The sequence below is a fragment of the Pelecanus crispus genome, chromosome 1 (genome assembly GCF_030463565.1).
Source record: "Pelecanus crispus isolate bPelCri1 chromosome 1, bPelCri1.pri, whole genome shotgun sequence".
NCBI classification, from domain to species: Eukaryota; Metazoa; Chordata; class Aves; order Pelecaniformes; family Pelecanidae; genus Pelecanus; species Pelecanus crispus.
This window is the reverse complement of record NC_134643.1, coordinates 75,635,985-75,663,458: the sequence shown is the minus strand read 5'-3', so window position 1 is coordinate 75,663,458 and position 27,474 is coordinate 75,635,985. Positions and strand designations below refer to the sequence as shown.

General features: G+C 38.3%; 1 protein-coding gene across 8 annotated transcripts in view; it reads right to left on the bottom strand.

Annotated features, from left to right (window-relative positions):
- SOX5 (SRY-box transcription factor 5) overlaps positions 1-27,474 on the bottom strand; it is a 293,400-nt gene that overhangs the window by 241,654 nt on the left and 24,272 nt on the right. For 5 of the 8 annotated variants that reach the window (XM_075709845.1, XM_075709835.1, XM_075709853.1 and 2 more), the window contains exon 1: positions 12,386-12,616. In XM_075709845.1, the coding sequence (XP_075565960.1) occupies positions 12,386-12,616 (231 nt within the window). Of the gene's footprint in view, positions 1-12,385; positions 12,618-27,474 lie in introns of those variants that run through there. The other 3 variants (XM_075709866.1, XM_075709872.1, XM_075709827.1) reach the window with 2 other exon arrangements.

The window sequence follows — 27,474 nt, the reverse complement described above, 5'->3', positions numbered from 1 at the left end:
TAAACATAAGAGTTTAAAGCTGGATAGAATTTGGAGTGCTTAAAAAAAAAAAAAAAAAAAAAAAAAAGCGCCCTGTCAGGCTGTGGAGTTTTCTCAGCATGAAGCAAAACAACATATGTAAAAGGGAAAAGGGAACTCACATGTCTATGTAAAATAAATATAATTACAGAATCACAGAAGAGGGCAGAGGAGAACACTGACCTGTGTAGTTAGAAAGGAACGAAAAGAAGACAGAGCATGTGTAGCAGTGGTCATGATACTGCCCCAAATAAAATGCAGTGACAGCTATTTCAAGCTAACAGCTAAGCAAGCTGCCTATGTCTCCATCAGCCTGCACAGCTGAAAACATGGGCTTCTTGTTGGGGAAATAGGGTGAATTTTTTGCAATATGTTGCAACTCTCACATGCCATACTGCATCTCTAGAACATGCAAGTCTTAAATTATGTCTCCTCTCTATTTCACATTTAATTTATGTCGTTTTCCTATGGCCTGCAGGCATGATACAAGTCACAGCACACAATATACCAAATACGGCGCCAAAATGGGAAACTGCGCACATGTATATATACCCACTTTCTGGATTAAACATAGATGAGGACATAATAGAATTCAAACAAGCACAGCACACAGGTTTCTACAGAGTTAAGACTGGAACTTAACTACAGTTTAACTAATATATTGCTAGGTCTATCTACTAAGCCTATGCATGACATTTGGACTTGCCAGTACCGCTATAAAAATGACCGAGAAAGGCTCAATCAAATCTTTCAGATACAACAGGTTACATACACTGTGTTCTCTTTAACAAATCAAATTTAATAATGAAATTTGACATTCATTGCAGCTGAAAGAAAGAATGATGCATGCTTTATTAAGCACATAAGTTTCCAATAGTAATTGAGAAGTAATTCCCTAAATTTAAAACAGGGAAAACCACTGGAATCAATGCCATTTTTCAATATCAAGACAATCTTCTCAAAATAGCTTTTTAAAGGCGTGTTGGATTGCTTCTGTTCTCCGATTCATGTTGCTAAACAACACACTTCAAACTGTATGTGTAAGTGTAAAATTTATTACTTGAATTTAACATTGCTGGCTGGATATACAACAAAAGGTTTGATTTTTGGGAATATCCAGTTCTTAAAACCCCACTAAATACCATCAGTGCTGGTTAAAAAAAGAAGTCGGCTAGAATATTCACCCCCCCCCCCCCCCCCCCCCCCAAAAAAAAAAAGATGAGCTTGAACATGGTCACTTCTACAAAAATACAAGAGAATATTTATACAGGAATGTGTGTTATTTCTTTAACTCCACCATGTACTGTGAATGGGATTACTCTCACCTAATTTTAGCCCCAAATTAGACATCTAGTCTAAACTAGTCATCAAGGCTCCCTCTATAGTCAATAGACAAGCATTTTCAGAGGGTAATTCATCTTTCTTGTCTCAGATGCTTATTTTAAGATTGGAAAGGTTGTTCTAGGAGGGTGGTTATCTTTTTCCATAAACTGTGAAGAGAGCCCAAACACCTAACTTTTATGTGCCTAAACTTTGGTGAACTGAACTCCAATCTCACTGTATGGCGTTCAAGAATCTCCATGAGTTTGGAAACACTCATACACCATAGACCATCATGGATGATGAACAAGTAGAATTTCCATTGTACTAGAGTATAAATTAAGGCACAGACAAGAGAAGTGAATCACCAGTGATAAATCAACAACTGGGAAGCTGGGAATACAGTCTAATTTCATCTAGTAAACTGAAAACTTGCCATTTTTGTTAATATTTATGAAATTACAAGTATGGAGTCCAACAGCTGTCTGTGGTATTTTACAGAGCAAAATAAAGATACAAGCCTAAGTATAAGCATAAGATTTCAGTCAAATTAGTTTATCCGCATGGAAAACTAGGGAATTCAGTGTGGCCCTGTGTCAATATGTTGACAGCTTCAAAACTGAAGCTATGGTCTCTGCCCAAAAGCTAAGTTTACACTGGCCACAAGCAAACAGGAAAAATACATCACCTACCACAGATATATTCTTTACAGAATTGAATCGCCCTGCTTTCAGTTCTGCTTGTAGATATATCAAATCCTGAAAACTGTTTTCGAATAGAATTTATCAAATCGGTTTAAAAAGAATTTAAACAAGTCTCATGCATGTAACTATCATGAATGATGAATCTGCTCTCCCTCCCTCCTGTACTCTATGTACATTACTGTCTGTGCCAAGACAATAAAAATTTAAGAATAATAATAAAAAAGGGTATTTGCAGATTTTATATTTATAAAAGTAAAGAATACACCATGGACTTAAACTAACATCAGCCACACGCAGGACACAAACCCAAGTGAGTTGAGTGTTTTGAGATCTGAGATGCAGGATGCTTTATATTCCCAACAGAGCTAAGCAGAATAGCAAATACTTATTTACAAAAGAGCAAACTCTCTGGCCAGGCAATTACCTCTCACTCAAGGTTTTTTTGGTTGAAGGTATCTAACTGCAGATTTCTAAACTAGAGAGATCAACAGCTAAGCTTATCACCCTAAACTCCAGCTGTAACCTATGAAGAAAAATAGGCACTTCCAGCGTGTGATTTCTCTGACCTGCTTAGAAGCTATGTTAGGACAAAACGAATCACACTCTGCTATTCCCTATTTACTTCCGTTAACCATAGAGTTAAACCTAAAGTTACCAGCTTACCTCTGGACATATACTTTGGAAACATTTAGTTTCAAACTCAAAGAGCTTTCCTCTTTGAGGAAAGCTTCACTTACAGTTTCAGAGATGAAACGCACACTTTAAATTCAATTTGAAAATCAACATAGAGGAGGGTCTGAAGCACAGGTATTTTGTATTATTTCTGGCTGGCAATATTAATAAGCGATGCAAGCTTCCACTTCTGACATGACTTAGTGTATAGATACACATACAATCTACCACAGTAACTCAGACTTGAGATGTCAGACAGATTTTACCTTTTGCTATAATATTTCTTATTTTATGTCATCAAACTCCAACCCTACAAAAAGCTGTGTGCAGAAGGAGTTATAGTCAGTGACCTCTCCTTCCCTCCTTCTTGCTACCATCAGCATTAGGTTCCAATCAACCAGATTATTTGGCAGGAACAGGGTCATAAGCTAAGCATTCTGGGGCAGGAATGTTTCTTTTTTCTGTCTCTATAAAAATAAATCATGCTCTGGGTACAATATAAATAAAGATAATAACAGTCTGATGTTAGATTTTATTAGTCTATGTTTCAGACAATCTATGTAATTTGCCTGTTGCCTGTACAAACTACAAAAAGTTAATCTTCATAGCCCTTTTTTTCCTCAGAGCAGATTCAGTTTTAAAAGCATAAAAAAATGGATGCTGAAGCAGACTATTGCCATGTATAATGACAGTCTTGTTTACACTGCTCTGGCAAAAATTGTCCTTAGTTAAACTGGGCACAAACTCCACTCAGTTACATCCATTGGTTTATCTAGTGATGCTAAATTCACAGGATTCATTAAGTCTACTTCTCCTTTACAAAGAGGAAAAAACGCCTTATCTGGTCACACAACTGCACCTAAACTGGAAAAAGAAACAAAAATCTTAATAGTATTAAAGAGAATTTGGAAGTGAGGCTGGCCAAACTATTCAGGCAAGCTTACTACCCCAGACATAAAGGACAAGGACACTTTTTACTTAAGAAAGTTTGTTTCCTCCATTTAATTGTCTTGAAACACTTTGGAACATTGCTTCATTCAAAAACATTGCAGCATGTCAATCTTGTCCCTCATGGAGGTTTCTGCAGGTGCCTTAGGAGTTAACGCACCTATGTTAGAGGCCATACTTAAGTAAACACACATTGAAATCTGTAGTCTGTTTTACCACCGGTCCTCCTCCAGCCATGAATCTCCAGAGAAAATTAATAAACCCCTTTATTACAGTGGAGAGGGTGGCGATATTTCACTGATATACTCAAGACAAGAGGAAGTAGTTAGCTCCATGAAAGAAAAAACATGACTGGATGACATGACACTTCAAATGCTAGCAACTGCCTGAAGCCACATTTTCATTACCACTCCAACCATCATTACTTTTGGTGAATCTGCAAAAGCATTAGCAGTGGCAAGAAAAAATAGAGAAAGCAAGCTGGCCTTGGCACAGCCTAATCCAACTTAAATTTGTATAACCTGAGAAAACGTATTTAAAGAGACAAGGCAAAAAACATGATGGAGCATTTCACTCAGCCATTAAAAGGACAGAAAAGAAAGAAATGCTTCAAATTGTCACTGCAGTGGGTAACATCCTAACTACGGACACAAGCACTTGATAGTGAGACGAGAGACTGTAAAACATGACTGAGAGTATTGAGTGTAGCAGAAGGTTCTGGCACTTCTAGGAGCCAGAGCTGATAATAACAGAGATTCCTTGCAAGCCTGAAATTCAAGAAACCATGACCAATACTTCACAATGCATTTCAGTTTTGGTATATCTCTACTGAAAGTAGAGATGCATATCAAAAAACAACCATCCTCTAGTTTATTGACATTCTACCCAAGCAAATAGCACAATACTTTCCTTTTACTGTGCAATGTCTTCATATGAGCTATTTACTAAAAGGCTTTAGAATGGATTAAATAATAAAAATGACTAAGTTAAATATGACTACAAGCAGAGGAAGAAAATGGGCACGGCAGAAGAAGGTTTTCAGAGGACAACTGCAAGCAGACAGAAAATGGTAGAGTAATACTGTTCTTATAGAGCTGGAAATAGAGGAAAAGGCTTTCTCACCTGCAGCGAAAAGAAAGGGAGAAAGCCACACCAGCTGCTCGGAGGAAGTAAGGTGGATATGAAAAGCATATGCAGCAGACAGAAAGCACATGAGGAAAAAGTTCTGGAAGTTCTAAAATGAACCGGCAACTACTGAAGCAAAAATGAGCCAAGGTGGCGTGCAAAAGTAGAAGTTTGCACAACACAGGGTGCAAAATATAATCACCTTGGATTCCCACGTGCCTTGCCTTGAGGCATGTGTCAGTTAAGAGTACGGAAGTCTGGTATGCTGCTCTCTGTTCTGATAGTAGTTACACTGCCAGCCCAAGGCCACAAACTTCTTAACAGTGCAGAAGCTTGGCCAAAGGAAATAACCCCATCGGTTGAAAGGGAAAGCATGAAAATGTAACTGAATTTCTGCTGCCTTCTCTTTCCAGAACCACAGAGAACTGGGTGTTTAATTGGCAGAAGAGTTTCTGCCTCACTACAACACTGTAAGGATTCACTACCAACAAAGCGTTTCAGAATAAATTTGGGCAGAGTGCCACAGGCGATGGACCTGGACTGGAGAAACTACACGAAGTCCACAGCTACTGTTGAGTTCCAGCAGGATGGAGATACCATAGGTCCTACCTAGGTTATGTCACAGCTAGGGATTGACTGCTGAAAGCAAGAGCTGTACCAAGAAGTAGGAACACTTAAATGTAGTCTCTTTACATTGTTGCTATAAACTAATCTTGCAGTCCTGCTGGGGCTTTCTCCATGCCCTAGCCTTTATCTTCATCAGTGCTCCTCAAATTGGTAGCTTCAAAATTTTGTTCCAAATCTGTGATGTCTTCCAGAGGGAGGCAGGAGATATCATTGTCCCACTCTTCTGGGTACTGGCGACAATGTACTGCTACGGGCACGCTGCTATGCTTCCCAGCCATGAAAGCTGCACATACCACTACGCTGACCTGGCAGAGCTGACGTCAATGCGCTATTTCCAGGAAAAACGTACAATCCTCAGTGAAATTACCTAGCAGATCTTGGTAAATGTGTATAATCCCAAACTGAGCTACTTACTGAAGGCAGTCTGGATTGAGATATTAATTTGGAATGAAACAACTGTGTCCACTGTGGATGTCCTAGGGCAGATTACTTTGCTTAGAAAGAACAAAGTTTTTTTTCTTTTAAGGCTTACGTATTTTTTTTTTCCAAAGTGCACTTAATAGTTCTTTTCTCTTCATTGTAAGAGAGACCATCTGGTTCAAATATTCCTACCGACTGTGGGTTTTATGGTTGTACCTATCTTTTTTCCTGTGAAATTTTTCAGCTATTCACTTGACTTAGATTTTACTAGTATTTATGCAAGAAGCTTAAATGAAGATATTTTCCAGTATGAAGTCAATGAATTGATTCCTAGGCATATAATCACTTGCAAACAATGGATACATACAGTTCCCAGCACTTCTATAAAACAAAGGTGTTTACTTTTCTGTTGATTATTTTCTGCTTAACTGCATTCAAATGAATCCATTAAAAACGTGACTGCTTCACAGTAAGATGATCTGTAGCAAAAACAAACAACTGCTGTTTCCACTTCTCTTCATGGCCTTTAAAAACTACAGTCATCTGCACCCTGCATTTCAGGCAATTTATAGATGATATGTCTGGTCTCGATTTGTTAATTTATTGTTTTAAATGTAGTTCTAACCTTCCTGCTTGGGGAAAAAAAATATTTTCCTACTTCGTTACTTATTTATTGTCCCCTAACCAACCTTTGGACCTTTCAGAGTCTGATCAAAACGTCAGTGGGTCATCTCAAACTTCAGACGGTCCTTCTGCCCATTGACTTCAGCTGGAATGATATATCCACTCTGGTTCTCCATGGCCACAAGTAAGCAAAACCCAGTGTATTAAGAGAGTGGTAGAACAAACCAAGGGAACTTCCATAAACTAGCATACCTGTCCTGAACTGCACTATGGCTTTGATCCCTGCCTTACCTGAAGAATTAAAACTTTTTTTTTTTTTTTTGTTTGCCTGCCCTATATAGAACCTGCACAACAAGTAGTTTGGAAGTAATTGCTAAACACTATAAGCATTACTTACATACATAAATGGGACAGGACTGGAGAGCTGGGAGAACACAGATCATGACAAGGAGGACAGGCAGGTTATAGTAGCTTAAATGGAAGATATTTTGTCAGGCAGCTACCAGAGGCACCAAAGCTTTTCCTGGCTCCATCACGACTGGTTCTCAATAACTGTGTAGAGTTTTCTAGGGTCTGGACTAAATGATGCAGTAGGCAACTTCTACAGCTTTTGATGGGTCCTGGCTGATTCTTCTTTATTTGTTCCCTTTCCTAGTAGCCCGCAGAGTCATTCTCTGAAATGGTGCAAATGTAAAGATTGAAAAGATCAAACTCTGATACAAGCCTGAAATTATATCTGTGGAAACTGCTTTCATGTGCCACTTTTGTGATAACATTTATAATGCAATGTTTGTAACAATGCAATTTCATCATCTTATAAATATCAATTTACCATTAAGAGCGGAAGGAAAGAACATCAAAAAAAGACAAATGCAAACTTACCACCATTTCTGCTTTGTTTTAATTGAACTAGTCTTGTTCAGATAAGCCTGTCTATCTCTTACAAAAACAACAGTTTATAGTTTAAACTGTGAAATTGTGAGTGTGTGCGTGTGTGTTGTAATTATGGTGCCTGCTAACAATTTCATACTGCCACATTGCACATATGGCTTCCAAGCTAGCTTTATCTGAATCTTTGTGAATCTATTCTCCGTGCTATTAAACTGAGCACATTCCACATCGTTCAAAAGTAATTACACTTTTGTCTAGAGTGTAGGAGACTGCTCTCCCCAAACAATGAAATTCTCATTATTAGAGCTGGCACAATAACGGCACTGGTGTTCACAACACTGTGCATTGTACCATCACAATAACTTATCCTAAGCTTGATGCACAAAGGTACACTGGAAATTAAAATTTCTCTAAAACCACTGTGTTGTGGGTTTTTTTTTTTTTTTAATAGGCATTCTTTAGCTCAGTATAATTAGAGTCCTATTTGACTTTTTAAAAAGCTATATGCATTCAGATTTCCATTATCTTCGCAACTTCTGAATAGTAGCTAAGTGCTCTAGCCACATGTTGTTCTGATCCAATACTATTCACATGCTGACAACCCCAGACCAACAGGTGAAGTGCAGGCCAGGATGTATGCATTAAGAGAATTCAAATGCAGCATTAAACAACCTTTGATTTTGGAGGAGTGGAGGAAAAGCATGAAGCAATGTGTCAGGAAGCTCTTTGACCAGCAGCAGTTATTCTTAATATGACCAAAATTTCTTACTATTATTCCCAAGTTACAGAGGAATAACTTCATTCACCACAGAAATGCAACATTTTTTTAGTGTGAAGCAATAAAACTAGCAATAAAACTATTTAACAGCACACTGTAATATTAGCTATCAATTTAAAGCACTGCTGACAATGAATTCGAAATCTCACTGAAAGTGCAGGACAAATGTGGGCTAGCAGTGCAGTCACGCAGTTTGAAACAACTGGACAGTGGCAAAATTACACCTTACCAGTTTGATCTTTTGGTCAGAACTTCTTTTTTTTTTTTTTTAAATCTCATCCAGCATGTGATTGATATTCTACAGTTAAGAAGAATGGTTGAATTTGACCACAGTATACCATGCCCATGGTATACTTCAATCAGTGCTTTCAGCCTTGACATCTCTTATTTTCAGAAATTAGCACACAGACCCTGCTGGTGAGATCAGTAGTCTTGAGAGGTGGCAAAAGCAACATGGTAAGGCAGACAGATAGAAATAAATAAAATAAACCCTCGTAACTTGGATGAGCTAACAACTATCTGTGCTATCCAAATACTGTAACCTTAATAGGTTTCTTCAAAAGAGGTATGGACTGATACTGTAATCCTCAACTGTTTCCCTGCTAAGCTTATGGACTGCTATGAACATCCTAAGGGGACCCTTAGATATATTCTAGGACAAATGATTTGTCTTGTATTTTCTTCTGAGCTTTTGGTTTAAGTCTGATAAATTATTGTTTCTACTCTTATCAGTGGAAAAGCTTTCCTACTTACAATAAGTATCTAGTTTCTTCTATCAAGAGGAAGGGAGTTTGGGATACAGATGCCCCTGACTTTCACAGAACCACAAAAAGGTTGAGGTTGGAAGGCACCTCTGGAGGTCATCTGGTGCAACCCCCTGCTCAAGCAGGGCCACCTAGAGCCAGCTGCCCAGGACCACGTCCGGACGGCTTTTGAGTATCTCGAAGGATGGAGACTCCATGACCTCGCTGGGCAACCTATTCCTGTGCTCAGTCACCCTCACAGTAAAAAGTGTTTCTTGATGTTCAGATGGAGCCTCCTACATTTCAGTTTATGCCCATTGCGTTAACCTTTCCCTGGCTGCAGTTCCAACATCCTCAGAAATACCCAGCTTTCTGCCAATTTTGGTTAGGTTTGAAGATTTCTTTCTAGGGATTTTGCCCTCCTTTTATAAAAATTGACCCAGCATTCCAAGCTGTATCTCTAAGCAGGCAGTTGTTACAACTTGGTAAAGTGCAACAGGGCAAATTTTCAAAACTCTAAGTTGCGTAAGCTGTTAAGTTATCACTCTGTTGCAACCAGCCCTTTACCTTAAGGATCCTAGGATGTCCCAGCTGGCAGGACTTGTAAAAGGAAGCACAGCTGGAAGTAACCTATGAAACAGAGGGTCAATTAGCAGCTAGAAAAGCGAGGCCAAGAAATTGATTCTCAAGGTTGAAATTGTTTTCATAACTGTCCCTTCATGACCCAGTGCTGAGAGGCAGAAAATGAGGAGACAGGGATGGCTGTTGTGACAAGAGGAATTCAGCTACGCAGCCTACTGATGAGACAAAGCCGTGTAATTCCACACCTTTTCCAGAACCCTTGGCTGTGGTTTTGTTCTGCTGAGATTGTTCCTTAAGCCAAATGGGTGTTGTACATGTAAGCTAACACAGAAAGATCTCTCTGGATCTATACCATGTCTATCCAAGAATCCCTTCAGAGAAGAGTCTTAGCCAACAATCATGCACAAAGCAGTATGGTTTAGAGGGGTGCAGCAGAGTGATGCACTACAGGATTTCAGACCGGCTGTATGTCTGATCCTGTTGTACTGGACATTGGAGAGATCTGTAAAGGTGTACCCTGCTAAGGACAGCATGTGGCTGCAAAACGAGAACTCCATAGTCACTTGCAGACTCAGTTAATAGGTGTAGCAGTACAGCTGACAAGCTATTAAGAAGTGTGAAGCACACTGCTGGAGCTTTATCAATAAAACTGTATTGGACCGCGCTCCGTGGTGATGTGTGCACATGTGCATACACCTGGATTTGCTTCCTAGAGACTATAAAATAGTACAGAATGTCAATTCAAACAGTATAAAAATGACCTCTGTAATGCTACCAAAGTGAATACCCTTTGGGGACTGACTTTCGTAACTGGTAATCACCCAAACTGAAGTAATCTAAAAGTCATCCAAGCACTAGGTTCAGTTACGTCCTTCTTATAACTACATACCACAACAACAGAGGGAATGATTATGTATCTCTTACTCATTTGCACTGATCACTTCCTTCTTTCTGGAGACACATACGCTACATCCTTTCCGGCCTACCTGGATTGATGATTTTTACAAGACACTCATCACTAAAAGAGAGGTATTACAAAAATGTCACATTCATACAAACTGGCAATTTTCTTAAATAAATATGAAGACAAAACCAGTCCCTACAACCCTCCAAACATGCTTCAGATAAGCCTACAGCATCTCACTACTAGAGCAAAACTGTCTAAACCATGCAATAATTCAGTATCTTGTCTTATAAAGAGACAGAACACACTGTTTTGACATCACATTAAATATAGCCTTCATAGCAGGAAGTCACACTAGATGATGAGCTAAACTTCTTGGTCTTAAAAACTATAAATAAATAAAGAAGTTAGTTAAAATCAGTTAAAGAGCAGTTAAGTGTATGAGTGAGGTGCAGTTAAAATATTCCTGCTGGGCTCCTTAGAAGACAATGAGTTTTTATTTCATTAGGGTCTGATTCTACTCTACGGGTGTCATCACAAGTTTATCTATTGACTTAAATGTTGTCAGGAACAAGCCCTTATCTTCAATAGACTCTCTTAAAATAGGCCAAAATACAGCAAAGCTCATACACCAGCTACATACCCTAACATCCCATTGGCTGGAACTGTATGTTAATGAATTACATCTCCATAAAACATATGATAAAGGACAAGAAGTAAACAAGCTAGAAAAAGAAAATTACATGTCTGCCTATGAGTAATTTTTCCAATGATGTTTTCCCTTCATTTAAAGTTGCAGTAACATAAAGTAAAATTAAATATTCCAAGCCACTGTTTGAACTTAAGCATTAGACCAAAAAAAGAAGAAAAATGGGATCAGTGAGTTATTTTGTCTAGGAGACCAGCTTCAGTGAATATCCAGTGACTTGGTCCTGTGAGAAATAATAATCCCTAAGGCTTTTTACTTAGGGCTTGTTACATATGCGTAATGAGGTGTAAGGGCTTAAATAGCACTATGGAGCTGTTGCAGGCTTTTATGAGAATACACTATCACCTATTTTGCAACGCCTTTTTAAAAGCCTTCAAATATGCAGGTCCATTCATTATCTTTACTTAAAGTGAAATTGTCACTGCCCTTGTCAAAGTGGGAGACTAACAGAAAAGTTACAGTGAATTTGTAAACAGGCAAGAACTGTGTAAGTGTGTTCACAACAGACAGCTTTGTCGAAGTGCCTAAGTCCTGGCGTTTCGATGCCTTTCCCTGCACCTTTCAACCTTTATAAAAATCTATCACGGTACTCTGCATCATGGGCCCAAACACGTCACATTACAACAGTGACACCACGATACTAGCGGGGAACATGGCATTGCTTTTTGTTCTTTTTGTTTGTCTGCTTTTAGATAAATCCAGTTCTGGACTTCCAGTGGGCTGCTTAACATAATGAATTAAGTGCACTGTCATTTGTAAAGTGCACAAAAAGGTGGGAATTCACAAGTGAAAAAGTGGTAGGCTGATTTAATTCCATAAGCACAGCCAACTTTCTTGTAGGTATCTGTGGCATGTGAAATACACATCACACGTGAGTTTTTAAAACCAGCAAAATCCAAAGTTGCTTTTTTTACCCTTTATACAGACTTTTGTGCCTTACTATTGCATAAACTTGGCATTGGGGTGATACTTCAGACACCATGCCAAACATGACTCTCACTTACAGTGTTCCAAAACCATTTACTGTTTGCTGAACACACACACTTCAAATTCACATCACTGTAGCTAAAAATTTTTAGCACCCTAAATGCCAGCAGGCAAGGGTGAGGAAAAGTGGAGTTTGCACTGCAAGTGATTTAGCATTTGTAGTGGAGGGTAAAGGCAGTCCAGCTAGGTCAAAGCTTTCACGTTATTGTAGCATGTTCTGTACGTGTAACTGTGCATTGTATACTCCATAAAGTACAGATCTGGATGCCTAACTACTGGAGAGGCAGAATTCAAAGAATGGATGTAAGCACAATAGACCATTAGCAAACCTACCATTGTGTTGTGCTGAGAAGTGGGAGTCCTATGGCCACAGTTCTCTTGCGTCAGCAGAGAAACTGGCTGAAATTCCTCAGAGTGAGGCTTGTTGGGAAAACTCACATGCAAGGGAAGGTGAAAGGCTGGGAGCCCGTCACTCTCCTCTTCTCCCACTTTCTGTCTGCTTGTCACCATGGCTACCTCTCCATCTGCTTCCCCATACGGAGAGGCTGGTCGCTTGGAAGACATCCTGGAAGGAACAAAAGAGGAGAAAATAATGAAACCTCCAAATAAATCCTTAATGCCGTCATTGTGTGGTTAGGGGCCATTGTAACAGAAATGCCTTTTTTGTGCTGGCAGAGAGCAGGAAACCATCCAAATACCACTGCAAAGCATACACAATTGGGAACAATGGCCAAGCAGGTAGCAACAGAACAGTGGCTTGTTTGTTGTGAGAATAATACACTAATATAGCACTCTCTTGTATTCTAGCTTCTTAAACATGAAAATTCACCTAAGACGACTGTATAATGAATTGCAATTCCTTTAAAAAAATACCCATCTGGTTTTGCATTTGCAAAAGACTGTAAGAAGATAGAATGTCTCCCAATACAAGCTATTGTCAACTTAGCTTTTAAGGAATAATCATCCGCATGTATTTAACCGTAACTGATAAAAAATAAAGTAAAATAAAATAAGATAAAAAACTTACTAGCAAGCCAAAATGTCTGTGTTTATAACTTCACCCATGTGAACAACAATGTTAGAGTCATGTTGCAAGAATCTTTTCAGGTTCGCAGATCTGGGATAGTTAAACAATTAAACTTAATAACTTATTAACTTAAATGTTAATAATCTAAGCTTTTTGACAGCACAAATTCAGGGTTGTACTAAGTGAATGAAGATTTACTATCAAGATACCCTATACTTCCTACCTATAACCAGATCAGGAAAAAGTCATGTAAATGTAATTTACATCTATATCTATATAAAAAAGGATACACAAGCAAGATACATAGAGTACACATTGTAAAAATCGCATACAAATCTTGACTTAAAATTCAGGCCCACATTCCAAGATTTTTGAGACTGTCTGCTAACACTGTTCCGATAGCACACATGTATCTTCAACTTCTAGAAAGACTGAAAGAATCCTTATGTCATTGGAAAATCCAGTTTTCATCCAAACCAGGCACTACTGAAAATCTTATAGGACAATCTGAACCCAGGACACTTTTTCAGCTTGGTCTTCAAAATAGAGGGGTCCAGTGAAGTATTAAAATGCAGACGACTTCTGGGATTAATTACAGCAACATTGTTCATGAAAATCAGGGTATGTGCGTGGATGGCATAATGGGCCACTGTGCTAAGCAGGGGCATCTGTAATAAGGAGTGGAATGAGAAATAAGAGATCCTATAGGCATAGTCAAAAGAAGAAAAGAAAGAAAAAGAGAAATAGTTTATAGAAAATAGGAAGTTACGAACAAGGAAACTGAAGACTGTTGTATGTAAAAGCTGAAAACACAGGCTGAAGTAATACTGCTCCTCCTCAAAAATCTAGTATTTATGATTCTAATTACCCCATTTTGATTTTCCACTTCACAGTTAAAGGACTGCATTTCAAAAGCCCAGCAGCCTCTTGAACCATGTGTGGGGCTGCTGTGAGGTGGAGCATGTCCATACGATTTGGCATATTGAGCACGAAATGGTTCTTAGCAGCAGTCAACTGGGTCTGAAAACAAACAGTGACTTTAAACAGCCCTTTGTTAGGACTTACTTTGTTTCTAATGATCTCATTTTGAGCCTTGCCTTCTGAGCCAAGTTAGATTATATTTTAAAAAAAAAAAAAAAAAAAAAAAAAACCACACAATAAAAAAAAAAATCAGACAAAAAAAATCCCTACCAGAACCTATACTCAGCTGCACATTGCCTGTTCTGAACACCACCTATTGCCTGTACGTAGAGAAGCAATCTGTATTTTCTATTAATGTTTGACTTAGTCCAACAGACTAACACTTCATACATCCTACCTGAATTCTGTCTTCTAGGCTTTCCCACCTACGTGTCTGCAGCAAAGCATATGTATAAAGACAGAGATCACCAGATAGACTCTTACTGGCAGTTTTCTACTAGCCCACTGAATTCAGCATTTTACAGCTATGTTTGACGTGACAGATCCCAAGCTTTTCTTCTGCAGAAACCATGCAACTCCCTCCTGAAGTTAATGTGAATTATTCATACTCTGCATTGCACCGCACCAAGATACACATTTGCTATTGATTCCGAGTGTAACATTTTGGTTATTCATTTCAACGCTGCCTTAATAGAAGCTTGAGTTTTTACAAAATATCTCTTTCTGAAAATCAGCACTAAGCGGTTGTCTCAATTTTGGCAAACAAAAAGGAAGGGACACAAAATCATTAGTCAATTATTCCACAGTAATGTTCTATACTTTAGGACATTTATATTTGATAAGATGACTGAAAATATTGTAAACCATCTACAAAACTATCCACTACAATTGACTTTGACAATACAATATAGAGAGGATGCCTTACTTCGCACTGAAGATTTGTATTATATACTACATACCCAAGTTGTGTTAAAAACTCCTACTGCTGTTAACCCAGAATAACCCAGATTCTGTCACACAGCTTCACAAGGAGAGTTTGAATATCATGTTGAAGTAAATCTCTTCTGCTAACTTTATCAGTGAATATACTGTTTCCTCTACTGTGTTTAGTTAGCGTGCTGCAGATCATCATCGCCTTCTGCTTGTCACTGTTCCTAACAGGGATGATATCATTTTCTCCAGGGAATTTATAAAAACAGGCAAGGAAGGCAACAGAGGTGACCACCTCCATGCACTAGCAATAAGAGAGATTATTATGTTTTTGATCTAAAATCAACCTACAGTGATACTAGAGAAGGAAGAGAAACTTTTTCCTTCCTCACGCAGCTCTTACGACATCCAGTTTAAATTACAAGCTATGTGCTCATCATAATGCTAGAAGGCTGAGAAATTGCTGAAATAGCTAGGGTGCTGAAGTTACAGATCTAAACTGCATTAGTCTTCCAAGTGACCAGGACACACAAAGAAACAGATACACAACCCGAGGTAAAGGTCACAGAGCTCAGACGACGACTGCAGTTTGTTTTCAGGTAGCTCCATCCATAGCTGACCATGAGTAAGGCATAATCTGGCCTTTCAAAAATCTTACCATCCCCTTTAACATCAAATACAAACATCACAGTTTCACAGAAATTACTTACTCCCTATGAATATCTGGGAAGTTTCCACAAGGCAATGCAAGATTTCAATAAATAAATAAATAAATCCACATCTAATTTTGGAAATGTCTTCCAAAAGGACAGTAATTATCAAAGCCTATAGCAGCAAAGGATCAAAGCACTGATAGGTTCATGAGCAGAAAACAACATGATACAAGGTAAATTCATTCACAGATACTCCTTCATTACTTCTACAGCTTTATTGGTCCCTTTTCTGGGTTTGTAATGCTCCCACGCCCCATATCCTTGAATGCTTTTCAAACATCTTCGTTTTCCTACTGCGCTAATAGTAGGTCTTAACTGATGCCATATCTGAGATGCAAGTAGAGTTCCCATTGAAAACAATAAGGGAAACAGCTAAATTCTGAGTAACAATGTTACCTGAAAACTGAGCTCTTTTAAACAGATCTAGGTCTAATGAAGGACTGGAATTACCCCATCTTAACAAAGGACTACAAACATCCTGGATCTACCCTCAATGATAACACGACAGTTTACAACTTACATGACTTCAAGATCTTTTCCGCAAACTAGTTTAAAGTCAGAAGGGTTTTCAATTACACCCCTCTGAAAGGAGGTTTACAATGAGAGAGGAAACATCAGCTTCCTCAAACATCAACTTATGGATAGGATTAAAAAAACCAAACAAAACCTCAGGATATAACTCCCAGAAAAGTAGCAATACAGTGGACCAGATTCTGAACCCAGAAAGGGTGTCTCTGCAGACGAAATCTGTTGCAATTTAAGACTCGCAAGAAGAGTTGCATTTTGAACTGTCATTAATCATTTCTACTGAATACAAATAGCTAAATAGTAATGTTTTAGACAACCTAAATCTGCAAAGTTCAGACACAGTGGGACACAGGCAGTACTTAGCCCACTGTAGAGACACATCAGAATTATGAAACGTAACCCCATACTTGATTTTTATCAGTGGTTAGGATGGAACTGAAGATTCAGTGCTGGTGATGAATTCAAATACGACCCTATTTCTTGTAAAGGGACTCTTTTTTCTGTTTTTGGAAAGGCTTCTTAATATGCAGAAACCGCAGTAAAAAAAAAAGCCTTTTGTTAAATTTTCATTAAATAAATGCTTTTCCTGGTAGCAGGAGCGTTTTTTTCAGGGAAGTAAAATCTCACTCTTCTAACTCACTCTTATCCCACAAATATTTGATGTGATTCATTTTACAATAGCTTCTCCACATATTTCTTTACTCCCCTTCAACTTACAACACACTCTTTGTAGGCTTAAACTGATACCCTGTGTCTATTGATCTCAGTGTTTTTGGACTGACTTCAGCATGGCTGGATTTTCCCACTGGATAGAGTAAGAGCTACACTGCGTCCACACGAATTGTTTCCTCATGCCATCTACAAGTACTGGTTCCACCCAAATAATTTCAGGCTACCAAATAACACTGTTTGGGGTTTTTTTTCCCTTGAGTTCAGTGCCTCACAAAAGTGATCTTTCCACAGCTCTATTTTTCATTATTGATATTTTTAACAGAAACTCATTTACATGTCCCCACTACATTGCATTTGTTCACTGGTTTTGGTTCATTTCATACATGGTCATGTACCCAAAATAAATCTGAAATGGTATCCAGTATTCAAGGAGATGGTGCCCTCTAGCACACAACCAGCATCCATCCCAATGTGATTGCTCATGTCATAAAATTTCATAAATTTCATGTCATAAAACTCTGATCTTGTTACATTAAGCAAAATACCTCAGAAACATTTCAGATACCCACAAAAGCTTTTGGAGAAATGGCTTATCCGTGTCTTCAAAAGTGACAAACACAGATGTGTCAGGAGAAAAAGATATGAGGCCATAAATCTTAACTTGTTGGGAGTTAATTAAAGGGATTCATCAATCATTACACAGCTCACCCCATACATACACACACAAAATCCCATCAGCTGCCACAACCTACAGCAATCTACAGGTTAAAAACTCCCAAAGTCCCTCTGTTCTGACTATTTATAAATGACTTTGTATAATCTAGCATTAAGACCTGTAATTATAAAACAGCATTAAAACAGGCCTGCATAGTTATGGATAATTATAGTTGGTACACTTTTTAAAGAAATAAAAAGCTTTTCCATTCAAACACAGGCTTTGCCTTTTTGACAGCTCCAAGTCCACAGGATGTAGAGAGATGATTTAAATTGTATGTCAAAATTTTGACTGTGCAAGACTTTCTTTTTTTCCCCTTATCAAGAGAGGCATTGTTGTTTTCTCACCATAACTAGGCGTGACAGCGCCTGACTGGAGTCGCATAGCCAGTTTCTGAATCGGCATGAAAATGTTCACCTCTTGAGTTTCTCTGGCAGCTATAAACTAAGTCTTTCTCATGGGTAGAGCTTAAATCACTCGGCCCCATACGCTGGAGACAGGCACAGAGCTGCATTCTGAAGACATGCACGAGGTCAAGACGAGCAGATCCGATCCTCCAGCAGCAGTGTGGAGGGTCGTTCCAGCTCCCAACAGCATCAGGAATTTACTCCCTAACACGGCCCGATTCCAAACCAAATGCTATACGCTAAACTAGTCCCAGGACCTTCAATGGGATTCAATCTGACTCTCTTCCTGATCTGCAGGGATATTGCCCTCTAATTAAAATACATGTTGGAAATCTGCAGACTCTGCTTTTCCACAGGAAATACTTAAGATTACAGGCAGCAGCAATATTACATATATCTAATGTGTAAGCATACACACACACACACATATAGGGGTGCATAAATACAAGCTTATCCAAAATGTCAGCAATACATCTGCCTCATCTCTGATCATGTCTAGTACTAATAAAATGGTTTGTATTCCCAGGTTTACTGAAGCTATGATCTCTCTACAGACAGTCCAAGCAAAAGGTGCTGCTAGTTATTACTAATGACTGTCTCTATTCCATTTTGGTCCCAAATTCATTCATTATTTATGTACACTGAATAACTAGTACCTTTAAAAAAAAAAAAAAAAAAAAGAAAAACAACCAAAACCAAAAACCACAACTCTGTTCATTTTGACAGGATTACTTGTGTAATAAGGTATTACTCAACATGAGTAAGGGTGGCAGACTCCCACACTCTGTCCCACTGGGAACTGCAAGCCCGACTTGTTTCTACACATACCACTAAAAACAGACTTCGCTTGGCAATATCTTTGAGTCATTTACAGCCTGGTTTGGAATTCTTTACTGAAGTAATTTTACAATAAAAAAAAAAAAAAAAGAAGCAAACATCTCTAATCTGCTAATCAATAAAAAATGTGCATAAAATGCACTCTCATCTGTCATTCACACTGAGATGGAATAATCTGTTAATTATTACTTTCTAAGACCATATCAATCAGCCATCTTTTAAAATGCACATATGCTACAAGTTAAGTTGTGTTATTCAAAAAGTGTTTTGGTGAACAAGTCGCTTTTGTTAATACAAAGCAAGATCGCTATGCCATAACCTGTGTAATGTTTCTGTGCAGTTGTCTATTATTATAGCTGCCACAAGCAATCCTACGGTTAAGGCCGCCCAATAACTTCTCTTTCACCCAACTCACTTTCTCCCTTTTGCTTTCCAGATTTCCTCCCTGTATGGGGTAACTTTAACGATTTTTTTTAGTCTACCAGTTTAAAAAAAAATGGGCAGGTAATATGCTATCTCCTACCTATTTTAAAGTTTGCATTTTAAAGTATAATAAAGTATCAGCAGCTTGGCTGATAAACCTTATATTCCACATATTGTGGAAACTGTTTTTTGAAAAAAGGTACTGTTCAAAATCCCAGTGGTGAATGGTTTCATTCGGACAAGTTTTGAAACCCTCAAATAAGTTGTTACAAATATCTTTCAACAAAATGGTAACAAAAACCTTGTAATTTTTTTTTATTAGAAAAATGAAAAAAAAAAAACCCCAACTTTCTATAAACTCTGTGCTCTCAACTAAAAATTTATCATCTCCATTTCCTTGCATTTGCAAGGAATTTATGCATGAAAAACCACTGTAAAATCAAGTCTAGGAAAAATATGTTGTGAAAAAAAGTTCATGTTGAATGTTCCCAACGTGCGTTATGCAAAGATTTTCATTGACCTTTTGAAGCAGGTAACTGGGAAAGATTCTTTGTGCATGACTAAGTTGTTTAGTGAAATATTCTAGCCTGAAACAAACCAACCTTCAACCAAAACAGCATTTATAAGGTGATGAAGGAACTCCTATCAAGATACTATATTCTATTACTGCAAAGAATATTACCTAATTCTTTTGTAGATCTCACACAGGACTTTCTATTATTGTCCCTGTTTTGTACAGTGACTAATAGGTGTTAAGCAGGAACGTTTAGTGATTTACCCAGAGACACACATTCAAAACCAGCTTTAGCATGAGAACCCATATCCTATTTTTGTTCGGTACCTGTCAACTTAATAAATCATTTGTTTTTCACTAGTCTGTATGTCAACTAAAAAAGCCCAAAATCTAATAGTATGTTTATAAACCAGAAACTACAGGATCAGATTTTACTTCTGCTGAAAAGTATGTTTCTAAAAGACCAAACTTCCAAACCTGGATTTTCTGAGAACTTCTCAAAACCAGAAGAGGCACGTAGCGAAAATGTGGTTACGGTACAGGCAACATACAACCGTAATGGTGCAGTGTCAAAGATGATGAGCATCTATCAGCACAAACTCTGAAACAGCAGGATGCAGTCATTGTTGATGTTTCAAGTAAACTGAGCCTGATCACTGGCTTCTTTCATGCAAAAGACTCTGCTTGGATGATTTTGAATTAAATCCACAAGCTCATTTATTTTCCAGTGCATCCTCAAATTAACTCTGGCTTCCTTTCTCTCCACCCCCCAACCTTTCAGAAATGTACCTCCCCCACTCTTCAGCTCCTCATACATCTTGCTTTTTTACTTTTTATTATTATCTTACATTTGTCCTCGTGTCACAGCAGAAATAGCAGAGTTTTGATTTTATTTTCATGTAAAGTTTCAGGAACTGCTCACTGCTGAAAGTACTGTTGCAATCACTATGACATTAGGTAATCATCACTCTTCTGCCTGCTGAACTACAAAGAGGAATATAGTCAAATAATTAAACATTTCAGGCCTTGAAATTTCACTGTACAAACTAATACTTGAAAATGACAGAAAAGAAGTCAGTCAGTCTCCAGACGCTGAGTGGGAGAGCTGTGCTGCATGCTACAAGGAATCCATACATCACACACAGACGTGCATACCTAATTTCCATTGACATTGAGTGAAATGAAGGCAAGGAGCTGAAAAAGCTTTAAAATTATGACAATTATGAATGACTTACTTATTACAAAGAAATCTGAGGAAGCACGGGCTCATTCTGAAAAGTTAGCTAACATTAAAACTTCTGCAATTTAGGGAGCTTATTTTTGGTCATTTGTAGTCTTTGTCTAATCAAGCTGACACAAAATTTTCCTCAAGCATTATTAAATGACAAATTACTTTCAGTAGAATCAACATTAATAATAAGAATTCTCTCCCAGAAGATGACCAGATTTCAGTACAAGGAGCCATTCTTTTGATTGAGATCTCAGTAAAATATGGCACAGCTTTTCCCACTCTTCCATCACGCCATTGCTCAGTAATGGGAGTGCCAAAGAAACAGCTATCGAGCTTCAAGCCCCCTCTCTTTTCCCCTGTCTTGCCTTACTTACATTTCGAAGTCAACAAATGGAATTTTAATTTTTTTTTAAACAACATTCCCTCACCAGAGTTTGTGTATAATCACAAACCAACCAGAAACAAGGAAATAAAAAAAACCCCAAAAAACTAAAGTCTCTTTTCTTCCCCACTTCACTCTGAATTTCCCTACTGGTAAGTTCAGAATAATAAGTTTATATTGCATGTACATTTGCTTCTAATAAATGTACATGTAATTGCACTTATGAAATAATTTTCAATATACCCACTGATGTTTATGCATCTGAACTTACAGTATCATTCTACCATTATTATATAAACTCTTGCTCCAACCATCACTTGCATACTCCTTTGCATCATGTCGATCACTTTATAAAAAAATGCAAATAAACACGGGAACACATAAGCACATACATCCATTCGTATACTGTATGTTTCCTGGTAAAACTGATCGTGCTAGTAAAGCATGTATGCATATCCATTCATAGCTTGAACTTACACCGCCGAAATACTGGGCCTCTAAATAACTTTAGCGGGAGAAGAACTGGGGCCTCAGAGAACCCACGTGTACCTTGAAGAATTACAGGCACAGTGAAATGGGTTTTGTGTCTGTGTGTGTGCGCGTGTGTATGAAAAAATATACTTAGGCAGAGCAATGTCTCTAATAGATGTAAACATTTTCTTTCCAACAGGTTAATTCCAGCTGCCTAGAATTTTTATAATTTTTTTGTTCACATGCATGTGTCTGCTCCCCCCTTTCTGGAGGGTTTATACATGACAGGTGCATTCTTGGCCCAGGAACAAATAATCCTCGAGAGCTTGAGAAAGAAAAATCAAACTGAACCTGAAGATAAAATGACAGGGAATAAATACATTATTGCCTTTCTATTATGTTAAAAAAACAAAACCACAAAAAAATTTGAACATTTATAATGTCTAAGCAATTTGAGGCAGAATTTTCAAAGCTGAAAAGAGATTGTTCCAAAGCCCAGATGTTGCCTTTCAGAAACTAGTGAAAATTGCTGCCTCTGAAAATTACTCTGAGATACAAATAGAGTAAAACAAAAATTGTTTAAATAAAAATAATTTTACTCAGACATTCTGATATTCCAAACGAGAAGATGAACTTCTGTTCAGGCAGTTTTGCACTCCTATCTCCTACTTCAGGTTATGCCGCAGTCATGCCATCTCTGTTCCAACAGATGATTGCATGAAGGATAAACCGGAAAAAGTTTATGGTATGATGTGAGAGCTCCTGCTTCACTCACTGTGTGTATTGTACTGTAAAGTCGTCTTCAGTCGTCTTGTAAAAGGTTGACAGTTGTTGTACTGGTTTCCCAGTTTTTATTCATAAAACCATAAGGATTAAACATCTACATTAACAAATGTGTGGTATAATCACCCATCATAGCACACATCCGTGCACTCGCAGTAGTATTGTACAAGCCACTTTCACTTCTATAATTTTCTGATTTCTGAACATCCATGTTCAGTTTAAAGAGCTACTGAACACTTCTCAAAACTGTTGCTTACACATACTAACATGCCTCCTCACCGCCGTAATGGGTGCACATAGGTAAGTGGATTCACTTCAGCCCACCACTGTCTAAAAGCTGATTTTTTGCTTTATCTGATTTAAGAAATTCCTGTCAAATTTCAAGAGAAAGAACAATCATAAACTGCTGATAATTACCCAGCTTAACAAACGTTAACCCTAGACACTGCTGGAGCTGTTAGCGAAGAAAAATACAGCTATTAGTCATATAATGCACCTATACCCTTGCACAAACAAATGGATATTGGTACATGAAGTAAAAACAAACCCGCAAATATGAAAATGAGAGACCATGAGTTTAAACAGACAACATACCTTTAGGATCATAAGGAGTCTCAAATTTTCCTTTAGAAAGGCTGGAGCAGCAGGTACTGAAACAGCATCGCAAAAAGATGTCCACTTTAAAAATCTGTGGGAGTTCGGGGGTGGGATAGAAAGGAGGAGAAAAGCCCTGAAACCAGTATCTTTCCCTCCAGGGAAACTCGGAGGACGTCTGCCATTCACCCTTTCATAGGTACTTTGTCTACCTTCATGTCTGTTGTTTGACAGCGATTCCCATCCAGCTCCACAAAGACCCAGCTGTATAAACCAATGCTGTCAAAGAACACAGTTAAGGCATGGATAAAACAGGGAGGGGTGTCTAACATGCTGACCACTGACTGAGCTTGCAAGGATAAAGAAGCCTTGATGGAGAGAAGTAATCATCCATTGCTGTTTGTTTATTTTACCTCCTCCACCACATACTGGAACCTTTTTTGTTTTTTCCATTACCAAAACCATCCCCCACTGAGAGGCCTTTGTGATCTAAAAGGGGCAGAGCCCCTCTTTCTTAACACTGGCAAGTTTATGTAGGCAGATTCATTCAAACACATCTTAAAATAAACATTTGGCTCTTCCCCTACATCACACTGTCCACACACTGCCTTCAAACACACTTAAAAAAAAATCACCATTAAAATGCTCTTGCCTAGAACTGTTTTTACTGAGATGTATTAAAACAATTTAGCAGTCGAAGGCACATATTGCCATGGAGGTCCAACTTCAGATGAGAGCTATAGTCTTCTGAAAAAAATAAATATACATTACAGTAAAGTAAACCTGGCTGCTATTGCCATAACAAGTGGTATAATAGCTTTCTTGAAAAGACTTCTTCCATCAAAAACCTTCTCCCCGCTGGGGATACACCTAATTATATTATAAGTGAATCTGAATCCAGATGTTCAGATCTAAAACGTATGTCACAAGTATTATGAGGAAAATGACCACTGCGTGGAGAACGAGGCATTCAAAAGGCACCACTGGCCCTGAAGGGAAAGAGGACCTTCAGATTCCTTCAGGTGTAAAGAGGTGTAGGTGCTGAGCACCTTAGAAAATTAACTTATCTGTTAAACAAAACTGAACAAGCAAACTTCCTTACTTCCCACTTCTATTTTTTAGTCTACACTCCCCACACATACACCACTTCTTTGTTTTTTCTAAGTACACAGATTTGGCACTGAGAACAATTCAAGCATGAATCCCTATAAAAAGATAGTTGATGGGCAACAGGAAGCAGATCTCCCAGAAAGCCTTTTGATCTATCTGAAGATGATACCGGAAAGAATACTTCTCCATGGGAAGAGGATGCCCAGCCACTCTATGGGCTACCTACTGCAACCAAAGTAATTCATTAGGAATAATTATAGTCACATTGAACTAGGACATTGAGAAAAGTAACAAATCCGTTTGTATCAGGCATTAACAAACACCTCCGTATCATAGGCTGATGATCAGCTATGTTTTCGAGGTTACCAGCCCGAACTGGATACAAAACGCAACAAGAGAGGTCCACTGTCCCATTTTTAATTCCAAAACGGTAATAAATAGCTTTGATTTGGGTAAGTACTCATCTGGCAAGCTCTACAGTTGTTTGAATGACACCTAGGATAGAGGATTGGTTGACTGACTGAAATAAATCACAGAAGTTTAACTGTGCAGTATAGCAACATCCTTTGGTGTTGATCACTGCCAAAGAAGCACAAACATTGAAACGATGACCAGGTAGTTTACTGCTGAATACCCTTTCCGCCTCTGTATGGACTACAAAACCAGGACACAACATTAAGAATTCGGAAGACAGCAACTTCCCGTGTGACCCCATGTAATTTATTGAATCTTTCTGGCTCCCAGTTTTTCTATTTCTACATAAGCGATAAGAATGTTTAACTGCCTTTATAAAAAGCTCTGCAAGCTCTGATTTTCTTTTTTTAAAGAAAACATTTTATTGGTGATCACTGTTTGTATTACTTGCTTGTATTGTTAATTTACCTGATGGTTTTGCACATACTGACATATAAGCAAGGGCAAAAATTAAGTACTCTATTCAGCTACTGTATTTTGAAACTGCAAAACTAAGTTTCTTCATACAGTCCTGCAAGAGATCCTAAGAATAATTTTTTTTTTTTAAAAAAAAACCCTATTGACTATACTTCTGTAAAAATCTATTCATCTTTCTTTTCCAGGCAGTGATAATGGGGGGGGGGGAGGGACCCCCGAAATAACCAACCCAAAACCAAAACCCAACCAAAAAAACCGAAACCAAAAACCAGCATCTAGCAGGAGAATGTCACTGAATCCTTTTCACTACACTGTCCACTTTCACTGGATCCCCTTCTCTGTCCTTCACACAAGGAGGAAACTCACCCCTTGCCAGGTAATGCCATGGTGATTTACAATTACTGAGCACTTTTTACTCAGAAAAACTATTTTAAAGGAATCTCACATACCTTCATCATGAAATACTAATGGCAACACCCACTTCACAGATGAATCGTTACAGGCGCCAGTTTGGTTCTTGTTTACCCACAGAACTGCCCAGTACTGGCACCCAAGTGAAAATCAGAGCTCTAACCCACCCTCTCACAGCACATCAGGGCCAAATCCGGACAGCAAGGCCCAAGCTCCAATTTCCAGTTTCCTCTGTTATGCAGTAGCTCTGATGATAATTCCTCACTACAATGAAAATGAGGCATACTGCATTCATCAAACGCACTATCAAGATAATGACGAAAAGCTAAAACCAGCCCCCTTTCCAACCTCTGCCCTGGATAACTAAGGCATACTGAAAAGACACAACTCCCTAGAAAGGGTACTTTCCCTATTACTATAACTTGTATCTAACCACCTGTCCCTTCATTCACAAACAAAGCAGAGATCCTTCTGTTTAGTTTTTCTCTCTTTTAAATGGCTCACACAGGTGTATCAGATCTTAAGCTTTAAAAATGTCAACCATAAAATAAAGTCTCAAAAATATAAAACTCATGCTAGGGGAACATCTTTAACCAACAGCATACTTCTGGTTCCACTAATCTACTCGCAACACGGACCGAGCATACCGCTGTATGCTGGGTTTAAGAGTCTGCAACCCCCCCCCCCCGCTCTTGTAAAAGAGCTCTTCAGATGTACAAAGGTTTTTTTGCTTTCTCTCCTACTCTCTTCTCAACCCCATCTCCATCCTTGCTTTAGAGAGGGAAGATCGGAAAAGTGCAGCTGTTACCAGGCCCTTACACCCCTATCCCCCCTCTCCCTCTACTTCCCCCTCCCCGCCCCATATGTCACGGATATAAAGCACGAGCCAGATTTATAAAGATATTAAAGTGCCAAAAACATGGAGTTTATCTTGCTGTAAGAGATCTTTAAATATGCTTCCAATATTAAGATACCTATATACATCTGAAAATCTGACTAGGAGCCCATGTCTCTAAACACCTACATACCTCTACAAACCCCATCCTACTTCTCTCCTATCCTTTATACAATTTACTAGAGAGGTTTCTATGCTTGCACTACTCTTTTCATCCTTAAAAGCACTTAGAAATACTAATTACTCTTCACATATCCCTTCTGTGAAGTAAATAAGGATTATTATCCCCTCTGAAGTAAATACGGATTACTAACTCCTTTTTACAGACTGAGGAAATACAGAAGAGGATTTTAAGTGGTCTGCACACCACAATGTAGAGAGACGATATTGAAGCATGGATTAAGATATAGAAGTTCTCCATCCCGTGCTCAGACTACGACCGTCTAAATCTTACCCTTCTATTTGCAAATGATACTCTTAGCCCAATTGTTTCTATCTGCTGGCTGATGATCAAATATTTAATGTATGCCATAAAATGAAAATATGAACTCTACAGCAGTGCCTCTTATTTGTCATGCCCCATTACTTAGACCGGGTGGTAACATGCGCCCATATGATGGTTCTCAATTTTATTATAGTCTCTATTTGCTCACTCACTTAAGATGTTTAAAGAAGAGTTGTATGGATTATCAGACAGTCTGAAAAGTTCAGTTCAGAGCTCTTCAAACACATTCATTTTCATCTTATTAGCACAAGTAAAGTAAAAGCTTTAGGCAGGTAATTTACCATCCAGTTTATCCAAAGGGACTTCTAAAGGAAAAGTCAACCTTTGTAAATTGTTTGTGATAATCTCCAAATTGATCATTAATTATCAGCTGCTAGTAAGCGTTTCTTCCATCAGCGGCACTGTGAAAATAATGCATTTCTCAGAAAAATCTACCATTGTTGTTATTGCCACCTGTGTAAT